The 11,425-nt window shown below is 37.9% G+C and overlaps 1 protein-coding gene across 3 annotated transcripts in view; it reads left to right on the forward strand.

The window, feature by feature from the left end:
• Positions 1-11,425, forward strand: part of LOC112978437 (CWF19-like protein 2) — an 83,662-nt gene that overhangs the window by 48,778 nt on the left and 23,459 nt on the right. For all 3 annotated transcript variants that reach the window (XM_026091960.1, XM_026091959.1, XM_026091958.1), the window contains exons 9-10: positions 5,299-5,511; positions 6,649-6,765. In XM_026091960.1, coding sequence (XP_025947745.1) covers positions 5,299-5,511; positions 6,649-6,765 — 330 coding nt within the window. The remainder of the gene's footprint in view (positions 1-5,298; positions 5,512-6,648; positions 6,766-11,425) is intronic.

The raw sequence follows: 11,425 nt of genomic DNA on the forward strand, positions 1-11,425 counted from the left end.
AAAAGCTGAAAATAACCCATAATAGAAAAATGCAGGTATATTTTGTTACCATTGCATTTTTGTTAAATTGTATTTACTGGGATTTTCTGTTTTGTCTCTAAATATTCAGAGGGAATTTAAAGAAAAAATGTCCCTTCAAGGTGTATTATGTAAGAATAATCTACTGTTGATTGAGAGTATTGTCTCTTGAGGTTTACTTTCAGTATAACAATGATATTGAATTCTTGAGTAGGGCTTTCTTTCCAAAGGGTATACCCAAAGAGCATGTTAATGTCAGCGGAGGGAGAGATAAGAGACACAACACGTAGCACAGTTCAGATTGAATGTGTCAGCTGCCAGCAGCGTATAAGGCTTTAAGGGTTTTTCTGCAGCAATAAAAACCACAGGATCAGTATAAAATTAAACTATGATATACAGTTCTGGTGACCTGAACGTGTGTTGGCAGAAGAATGAGGCTGACCCTGGAGAGTGCCGAGCAAGATCTAGAACAGATACTTTCAGAGAGAGCCCCATGCCAGTGGCTTCAGGAATGTGCAGAATGAAACAGTATCTCAATTCTGCAAGCAGCAGGGGGACTAATATTGTTTTGGAGACCTCATTTAGCTCAGGAAAGAAGCTTTTCTTCCAATTTGCATGAAATTATTCATGTTACAAAATGAATGGTATATTATGTAATTATTCATGTAATATATTCATATTTTTCATGTTAATTATCATTAAGGATTTTATCCTGTTAAGGATTTTATCAGCGAATACAGCATTGTAGTTTTTTCCTCTCTCATATTCTCTTCTATGTATAGCCAGATGCTGATCTTTGAATTCCTGTGCTGGGTGCATAGAGATCTCTCTCCCTTTTTTGAGGTTTCTGCCACATTTATACTGTATCAGAGCTGTCCAAATGAGAGCCCAAAGAATCTTTTCTGCTCCTGAGAGAGCTTTGGATGCCTCCTCTGACTGTTGTTTAAGTGTTTGTGGGCTGTGGGCCTTTGGCAATGGGAAGCAAAACTGTGCTGCTACCTCTGTAGGTTAAATCAAAACAGTATATGGGTTATGGAAAATGGATCCTCCATTAGATGTGTGGTAGAAATTTCACAGTCGCGCAATCATGCCACAGGGTGTAGGATGCTATGCCATTTTGCCTGGTGCTGAGAGCACTGAAACTGCCTGTGTATTCTCTGGTAAATCCATGCTTGCAAAAAGAGAAGGAAAAGTTGGAAAATAGAGGGTGTATATGAAGAATGAACATGGCAGATAAACTCGGACCAAAAAAGCAAAGTGGGAAAGAGAAGACAGAGACTGTAAAGATGACCCACCTTCAAGTGAGTCAGTTTAGGTCAACTCTTGTTTTTTGACAGTGTCTGGTAGACACAGGGACTTTAGGTGCATTGTCTTTATAGGTGCTTGAATTTCTTATTTTAACTCTTTTAGGACATACTAATTTAAAATTGATATATGAAGGTGCCTGCCTGCTTCTTTCCCTGTGCAACACCTGAAATGCAGTGAGTACAGAATCGAGCAGCAGTGAGAGAACTAAGTTCACAACTTATGGAATGCATTGACTTTCCCGTTTAGCAGGTGTGATATTTTAGCTGGTGCAGCATAGCAGCTATACAGCAACTCTTAATATATGGAGCATAATTTTTTTTCTTTTAGACTTGTACTAATTCTGACTATCTTCTGTGTGAAATAAATCATTTCTTAAATGATTACTTGGTTCCCTTCTGGCATTTTGGCAAACACTATTGTTGTTCTTTCAATTGCCGTGTAACTTGTTTGGAGAGACTTTGTTACAGCCAAATAACGCAATTGGCATAACACACTGGACTCCTTATTATAAAGGAAAGAGTATAAATGTTTGGAAAGAGAATTACCATTTTCTTCCAGAATGAGTTATCAAAAAGGCCAATATCTAGAACAATAAATGAAGAGTACTACCTAAACTGCCTTCGTAGCCGCTGTGGTTTATTGCATTTCCGTGCTGACACGTTTTATGGCATTTGTAATATTTAAGGGAAAATCATATTTAAGAAATTATGCTCTTAAAAAGGATGATTTTTTTTCACTGCTACTGGCAAAGAATGTGTTAATGATGTTCATTGCTAGTCTCTCAGTATTGCAGACTCTGTCATTGCTTTTTTATAAAAGGCAGCAAAAATGTTGCTGAATTAATTTGCCAGCTTTTATATTTGTGGTTTATTTTATTTTAGTAGAATACACAGTTCTTACTGAATGATATTTTTATCTGTTTCTAGGTTTTTGGACTTATTGAATTATTTTGAGGCATGCTGGAGGGACACTGGGGTAATAGGGGAGCTGCAAAGAAATTCTTGCTCCTTTTTGTTGACAGTTGTATTTAGAGGTGAAGATATATCCCATTTTAACACTCTTTTAAAGTCATCTAAAGAATGTGATAAGACACAAACCCCTTTACTTTGGTAATTGCAAAGTGGCATTATTCTGGAGTAGTCTTTATTGGTGTTTCTTTACTGGAGCTCTGGTTTTACCCTTCTTAGTCTATTATGAGAGGCAAACAGAGATTTGATTTTTGACACCCAAACCACTAAATGTTGTTTCTACAACCCAAGAATCTCTTGTTTATTTTAAATATAGAATTACAAAATTGTAGTAAAACAGAAAAAGAACAGACTTGAATTATTAAACTATTGATTTTAGTTTGCAGTGGCTTCCAGTGGGAAATGCATGCAAGCAGTTAAATTTGTTATAGCTAAATAAATGATATCAAAGAGGTTGGTCTCCAGTTGTTTGCAAATGGAAATACTGAGCATATTCATAAGAAGCTATTGGTCTGTGTTAGAGTTTTGGAGTATTCAGGGAAAGTAAGAACTGTTGTCTAATTTTGTGGGGGAAAGTTGCTTATCTACCCTGCAGAAAGAAGTCTTTTTTTTTTTTTTTTTTAATCAGGTTATCTAAACAAACTGTTCCTGGGATACTGAGAAGATTTTCTTGTATTGGAGACTTTGTTTCAATAACAAGAGATATCAGTTGTATGAAATATTACTGTTATCTTAAATAATGGCTAGCTCTGAACATGTCAGGAAGGGAGACCATTCCAAAGCGCATATATGCTTTGAATTTATAAGAAAAGTGAATGAAACAGTCACATGATGTGGAATAAGTCATGCATATAATTAGGTCCCTAACCAAAATAGTCGAGAGTATTCATCTTGGAAAAGAAGCCTCTTTGATCAGACTTCAGCAAGTAATAATTCTGTATTGACACCCTTGACACTAAAGCTCTGATTATTTTGCTATGAATTTTTACAAAATGTCTCTTTAAGTTTAGGAGCCCTGTGTAGTCAGAGGAAGGAGATGTTTAGCAAATTGACTAGAAAATGAATTTGTTTTTATACTCAGGTGTTTACATTTAATACTATAAAATAAAATATTAAGAGTGTAAGTTGCAAAACTGTTCATTCTGTGAGGAAATACAGCTTTGTTGTCTTTGTGGGCAGAATGTCAGCTTCAGCGCTCACATTCTTCATCACTGATTATGATGTTGCTTTCCATGGAAGACCAGGACTTCAGGTCCTGCAAAGGAATGGAAGACAGATATGCGGGTCTTAAGTTATTCCCTTGACAGATATTTCTAATGATTTCAAGAAAATTTTCAGGAGGATCTTTTCATTATGTTGATAAAGACGTATAATTCAGTCAAAGTAATCCACCTACTGAGTAAAATCCCTTCAGTTAATATTAGTCCTTTGTTAGAGCTACCCCAGTCAGTGTTCTAAAATGTTTTAGGATTTGCTGTGAAGACACTTTTGCCATTTCCTTAGCAATTCTTGGAGCAAAACTGCTGATGCATAAATCTGCCAAGACTCTGAAGGTCCAGCACACCCAGTATCAAGAAATCTCTATGGTGTACTGTCTTTTTCTTGTTATTTTGATAAGGAAATTACTGAAATGATTCAAGGTAAAATTACAGTTGAGTATAGCATAAAAGTATTGCAGCACTAGAACTTCATTTAAAGAAAAAAAAAAGAAAAATTATTTTGAATGCTTTTTACATTTGCTTTAGATATATATGTTGAGTGTTAGGGTATTAATGGCACATAATTTTTAAAGCTGTGTAGAGTAGCCAAGGCAGTAAGTAGAGAGGTACTTTCTAAAGTCCTTCAAAAAATTAATCTTTGCAGTCAAGACTTGAAGTCTTGATTTAGGCAGGATTTAGGCAAGATGACTTTAGGTTCCATTGTCATCAGGAAAGATTAATAGAGACTAATGCTATATTTAAAAAAAAATCTGTGAGTGGTGAAGCTTAGTGAAGTTTTGTTGTATGGATTTTGATCCCATCACCTATGTATACTTCTCTCCTTTCCATTCACTTTCTCTTGCTTCTGCTGTTGTGATTCCACCTTCTTATCACATCCCTTATGACCTCCTATCACCTTTAGCATCTCCAGTTCCTACCTATGGACTCCATCCCTCTTAAATACTGTCTAGGTGAGAAATACCCAGTTTATGTTGGTTCCTGTAAGATACCACCAACTTTCAGGCATGCATTTGTAAGAAATTCAGTATTTTCGGAGCTTCCTTTTGTAGCTGGGGCATTTAACTAAAGGGGCTGAGCAAACAAAAGACCTCTAAAACATTCTGCCTTGTTTCTGATTATGTGTATACAAGTGTATCTGTTTTTAACTATGTATCTTATTAGTTGGGTTGGTTATTTAGTGAATCCATATCTTGCAATAGTTGCATTCAAGGAAGACTAAATATTGAAAATAACTATATTTTTGCCCAAAGTGAACTTAGTGCTGTTCATTTGGAAAGAACAATTGTAGGCATGTTTTCACAGAATATGAACATGCGGTGCAGAGTCATGGTCTAGTTATTTCACAGCAGATGATTTTTATGGACACTGATAGTCATAATAGGAGAGGAGAAGGAGGGGAAAGACTAAAATAAAATGTATGATAAACTATTAATGAGAATGTTTTCTTAAACTGGAAAAAAAAGAAGTGCATCTGTTTAAAGCTGAAGCTAATTTTGGAATATATAGTCCTGGAGGGAACCTAACTTGAGATGGAATGTAGTAATATATTCTGCTCACTACTGTCATGCATCTATACTTATATAAAATCTTAGACAGTACAGGTGTTAAAACTGCTGTCAAGACATGTACCTCATAATTACACATCTTGCAGATGGCTTGTGGAAAGAAGTAATGGTACTATTACATACTTTACACTTCTATCAGGGAAGGATACTAGAAAGAGCTAAGTAATTCTTCATGCTTATATTTATATATATGTGCAATTTTCCTCTGTATCTTTTCAGCTTATGGAAAAAACTGACAGAGAGTATTACACTCTGGATGACATGTTTGTTTCCAAAGCAGCAAAAGGAGAGCGTAGTGGGGAAGAGGAAGAAAGACAAAGAAGAAAAGCAATACATGAGCACCAACAGCTTGCTGCATCCATGGAAAAGTGCCCATATTGTTTTGATAGCAATGAACTTTCTAAACATCTTATTATTGCAATTGGCACCAAGGTAAGAAAATGGCAGTTCAGCACAAAAGTAAAAATAAAAAAGAAATGAAGGAAGGCAGTGTTAAAGCTGAAGTGCCTACGATTATGAATAAAATCACTTCTTTGAAATGATTTATTGGAAGGGCAAGGAAAATAGGATGCGGTCAATTAATTTCAGAATTTCCTAAAGGGTGAGGGAGAAAAAGATATGAATCTGCCCTGAAAGATAAAGCTGATCTTTGTTATTAGAACTTTGGATTTGTGGAAGGCACAGAAGCAATGATGAAAGATCTGAGCGCAGAGATTAGTGTGTAGGTGGATTTGTGGAAAACTAAATCACACTGCATAGGAGGAAATTTAAACTGGTTAAGAAATGTACCTCAGTGATACCAAAGAAAGTTAAGTAGAGAATTCCATTTTTAAGCCTGAAGTCCTTTGAAAAGGGCAATGTTTTGTACAGGGAACCTACTTGTTTCTGTTCGTCCTTTTAAAATATATATACATATTTGGATTCATAACATCTAAATGCTTTAATATAGACTTTTCTTTTTATCATTCTTTCTCCAATGTTGTCACTCATTTTTGATGTTTTTCACTTGATTTAAAAACATTTTATATGCCAAGGAATTAAATACATAAATATATACGTATTTTAATGCGAGCCTGTTCTAATGGACTAAACAGTGTGATTTTGTAATGGTTAGGTTACTGGTTGGTCTAAAAGCCTTGCTACTGCCTTGTCAGTGGATCTCCTGTGTGGATACTACTGCTTCACTGGAGCTACTGATGGATAGTACCAAATGTCCACACAGAGTGCTTAGGATTTTCCATACTCCATGGAAAATTTCCATGTACCTTTGGAGCTAAGATTGCTCAGGGTTTTTACTGGATGTGGTTCAGTAGTTGCTCTGTTTAGGGTTCTACTCACATTTCTAATGAAGTTCTCTAGCAATTAAAGTGTCCAGGCAAAGAACAGAAAGCAAGCTAAATAGCTTTTAAGTCTTTTTAAAAACACTAAGATTACTATTACCTTGCTGTAATTAGAGGACGATGGCTTTAGTTTGGATGTTATCAAAACAATGCATTTCTTAGCCTTAACAATGGAAGGGTTTCTAACACTAGAAAAATAGGCACTTCAGTTTTTGTCTCCTCTTTATAGGTATACTTGTCTCTACCAAGCAATCAACCCCTCACTGAAGGCCACTGCCTCATAGCCCCTTTACAGCACCATACTGCAGCCACTCTTTTGGATGAAGACATCTGGGAAGAAATCCAGGTCAGCAGAACAATCCTGTTTACTACAGCTGAGAAATGGTCTTGTGTTCTAACCATTTGTTTAAAAAAAAAAAAATTGCTTTGATACTTGTCATAAATATCTGTTTTCATAATCTCTGGCGTGGCAGCTCTTCTGTGATTCCACTATGGGGCAGAACATTCTCACTTCATGGATGAAAATTAGTGGTCAAAAATTGAAAAAAGGGAGATATGGTGTAAACATTGAAGAAAAGTTGCCATTATGAGGACTAGAAAAAGTTGCCTAGGAACACTGCAGAACCTCTGCACCACTATGCACCAGATTTTTTGTTTGTTTGGGTTTTTTTTGGCTGATCTGATTTTGGGTTGGATGTCATGAGAGAGGAGAGGACTATTTCATTCTTCTTGAGATAAGTGAGGTCTTATTTAGAGCATAGGGTCCAGTTTCCTACCTTTAAAAAGAATAATTATTAAAAGAAAGTGCAAAGCATGATGGGTCAGGCTTTCCAACTCTCTTATGAAGACATTTTTAAGGTTTGGAGTTTCCTTTTCTTTGAAAAGGGAAAACCAAGGGGGAGATGTAACAGGCTTCTACCTAAGAGATTGACAGTGATCAGCTTTTTCCCCTGCCATTGGGATTAATACAAGGATAAAAACAACTTGCAACCAGTGTTTTACATCAAAATTTTGGGAGACTATTCCAGACTGTAGAAAGGGTTCATTGCTTGCACAGTTACTTAAGTTTAAAAGCAGGTTAATCCATGTGCTTGAAATGGTCTGAGTAACCTTGGTCTTGCCTCAGTGCTGGCAGATGGATTCTCAGACTTCCCAAAGTTGCTCCCGACTTTGATCCTCATCACTGATGTAATTTTTATACAGTGTCTCCCAGTGAATTATGCCCTTGCCAAGCAAGAAGGGAAAGGAGTACTTTTGCATACTATAGAAATTCTTTAGAAAGTTGAATAAGAAGCAAACAAGTGTGACAAGTAGAAACTGGAGGAGCAACAGAGCATGGGGAAAAGTGATAAATATATTTAACCTGTAAATTTTTAACTAAATAGGGGTATAGAAAGAATGGTCCTGAGTAAAAGATGATCACTTTTCTAAATGTGTATGAGAAGGCAAATAGAATAAAGAAAAGATAAACAAATGCAGTTTCTGTATTCAATGCTAGTCCTTTCCTTGCTAGAAAACGTAAAATGTCTTTTTAACTAGTTGGTAAAATGATTATCCATTGGTTCTGTGGATATATTTATTGCCAGTTTAAACATTTTGTTATGGCATAGTACTTCAGGAATGATGGACACAGGTTTTCTCAGCTCCTGTGTGATTCAGTAGAAGGAGTCTTGTAGGCTTCAGCAAGAGTATAAGCATACCCTTACACAGTGACTAAACTAATGCCAGAGCCATGTTTTATATTGCTATAGGGGAAAAAGACATTTTTATTGCACTTTAAATATTTATAAAATTCTATATTGATGTTCACTTACTGTGCAAAGCACATGTTTTAGCTAACTATTTTTGTTATGTTGTTTTTCTTATGATATGTTGGAATAAAACAAGAAGGGTTGGTTTATACTTTATGCTTTCAGGCACTTGAATTCAGTGTGTTCCTTATTTTATACTTATGTGCTCACTTGCCGAAATAAATGTGCATGTAATTATTTAAAATGACAAGATAAAAATCTTTGTACATTCTGTATTGCCTGGACTGTGGCATGCATTAATCTCCTCTGCACATGAGCATAAGCTGTGCCCCTTATTTGCTCTTGTGAACAGTTTTGTAGTTTTCAGTGCTAATTATTCTTGATATTTTTGCCCACTCAGAATTTGGAGGAAAAGTGCAATGTATTTAAAAACAAGAAATTGCAATCTGGGAAATGTTAGCTAACATCTGCAGGCCTTTTAATGGATTTGTATTTCAATTGGTATTGCAGGGTAGGAACTGTAAGTAATATTCTTTCTTGGTCTTTGGTTTAATGTTCCTCTTTGCTCCTGCTATGAGAATGGGGTATTAATGAAGAGGAGAAAGACAGCAGTGTGGCTGCACAGAGTCCAGCTTTTTCTAAATTATCAGAGTTGAAAATAATTTTCATGCAGTAATTTATGCTATCTAATGAATAGTAGTAATTTATTTTATGAGTTTTGGGGGGGATGGGGAAGAACAGAGGAAATTAAACCATTTTACTGTTTTTCTTTATAGCAAGTTTTGATGCTCTTTTTAAAAACTAAGGTTTCTTTAATTGTAGGAGAAGAGGTAAAGCAATATGCTTGGGCTGAGAATGACAGCTTGTCACTTATCTCACCGTGGTTGCTTCTTTTGGTGTATTTCAAAAGTAGGGGTCCAAAGGAAAAAAAAAAAGACGACAAACTTGTCACATCTGTCACTGTGCCCAATAAAGTCCCATATCAGTCATGGTACAGTGATGTATTTACTGGGCAATATTTCCTAGCTACAGTTCATTGGCTGTTTTGGGGTTGGGGTTATCTTGCCACAGCAAGTAACAAGTAGTGTCATCTTGCCACAGCAAGGGCAGCTTGTTTGTGAGGATGGATTCAGGACTCAAGGGCCTGCTTTGGAGGGCTTAAATACTTAGTTAAAATGTACGGTTTGGCCAAGCTTCTTTAAACCTTTGGTTTGATTTACATTATGCAAGATGACAAAAGGATGGGAAGAAGAGAGTTCAATTCCTGGTCCTGTTGCACTGAAAAAAATGGTGGTTTGTTTTCCACCTCTTTTACTTTAGTACCTGCTGATACATCTATGAATAGCTCTGTTTTGCTTGTTTTATTCATCAGCTTTCCATTTGCATTAAGATTGGAAACTTTAAACTTTTAGATGGGATTAGCCTTTTATTTCTGTTGTGTGTACTTCCGAGTATGTTTGCTTGACAATAATGGAAAAGAAAAATCAATGGAAAAAGTATAACCAGTGAGTGATGTCTCATAGACCTACGGAACCTATGCGCTATGAGACTCATACAGTACCAGTGATTTCTAGGTTTACAGTATGGAAATGCTATAGGGAGCAGGTATAATCTTCTAATAAGGGTCTTCATTTTAGAAAAGCACTTTTCAAGATCTTAATTTGAGACACTTTCGGAAACATTCATCCTGTCACAAAATCAGATCTTCTGTGCCTTTCAGAATGAGTCTCTGAATGTGTCTCTGGAATCATCTGCTGTGTTTGAAAATCTGGTTCAGCATTTGCATTGTGAGCTAGAGAGTGATGCTCTTCCATCTCTTAGTTGCTAATGCCAGCTGCCAGGAGTAGGGGAGCAGCAAAAGCAGGATGCTCCCTAGGGCAGATGTTCCAGGAATGAAGGGTGACAGCAAGGCAGGCAGGGGAAATCACCTCACCCCAGGGGTGCAGCCCCACAGCGCCCAGGCAGGGTGAGCAGACCAGGTCCCGCAATGGTTGCCAGGGTCAGCCACAGCTCAGGGGTTGCCAGACAAGTCTGCAGTGACGAGGCTGGTCCAGGGTCAAGTCAACAAGTCGGGGTCGGGATCAGCCAGTTAACGGCTGGGCGCGAGCATCCCTGCAACATAGCTCAGGCAAGGGCCGGGGCTGAGGGCTGGGACTTGTGCACAGCTCCTGGGGGCAGGCGGCCAGGCCCTGCGGACCAGGCCCTGCTCTCCCAGCTCCTCTCCCTTCCAGAGCCCTGGCAGGGAGAAGAGGTCACGGAACCTGTTGGGAACATGCAGGACCCTGAAACCAATGGCTAGTAGAATTACGAATATACTTTTAAGTGCAGTGCCACTATCCCATTACAGTATTGCATTTGGTTACCTTCTGTATAGCGAAGATGATACTTAGAGCCATGGCTTTCTTTTAGGCAAGGTTAATACATGCCTTAAAGGTCAAGCATGCCTGATGGAAATGTCATTTTTTGATAAATTGTGTAATTGGAAGGAATAGAGGAAGGATAATGGTATTTGGAGTCAATACAAGCCCAGACATTAACTTCTCAGAAATTGTAAGCTTGTGACCTCCTGCTAAAGCCATGTAGTTTTATGGAACATCACAGTTACGAAGTTCAACATAGTTTTAATTTCAGCTGTAGAAAAGATGTGGTATTTATTCAAAATGAGTCTGTATGGTTAATTATAATCACAGAATCACAGAATCACTGAGGTTGGAAGGGACCTCTGGAGATCATCTAGTCCAACTCCCCTGCTCAAGCAGGGTCACCTAGAGCACATTGCACAGGATTGTGTCCAGACAGCTTTTGAATATCTCCAGAGAAGGAGACTCCACAACCTCTCTGGGCAACCTGTTCCAGTGCTCTGTCACCCTCACAGTGAAGAAGTTTTTCCTCATGTTCAGATGGAGTTGTCTGTGTTTCAGTTTGTGCCCGTTGCCTCGCGTCCTGTCACTGGGCACCACTGAAAAGAGTCTGGCTCCATCCTCTAGACACCCTCCCTTAAGATCCTTGTACACATTGATAAGATCTCCTCTCAGCCTTCTCTTCTCCAAGCTAAACAGGCCCAGCTCTCTCAGCCTTTCCTCACAGGAGAGATGTTCCAGTCCCCTAATCATCTTTGTAGCCTTTCGCTGGACTTGCTCCAGTAGTGCCACATCCCTCTTGTACTGGGGAGCCCAGAACTGGACGCAGTACTCCAGGTGTGGCCTCACCAGGGCTGAGGAGAGGAGGAGAATCACCTCCCTCGACCTGCTGGCA

The sequence above is a fragment of the Apteryx rowi genome, unplaced genomic scaffold, assembly GCF_003343035.1.
Source record: "Apteryx rowi isolate R43461 unplaced genomic scaffold, aptRow1 scaffold_930, whole genome shotgun sequence".
Taxonomy (NCBI): Eukaryota; Metazoa; Chordata; class Aves; order Apterygiformes; family Apterygidae; genus Apteryx; species Apteryx rowi.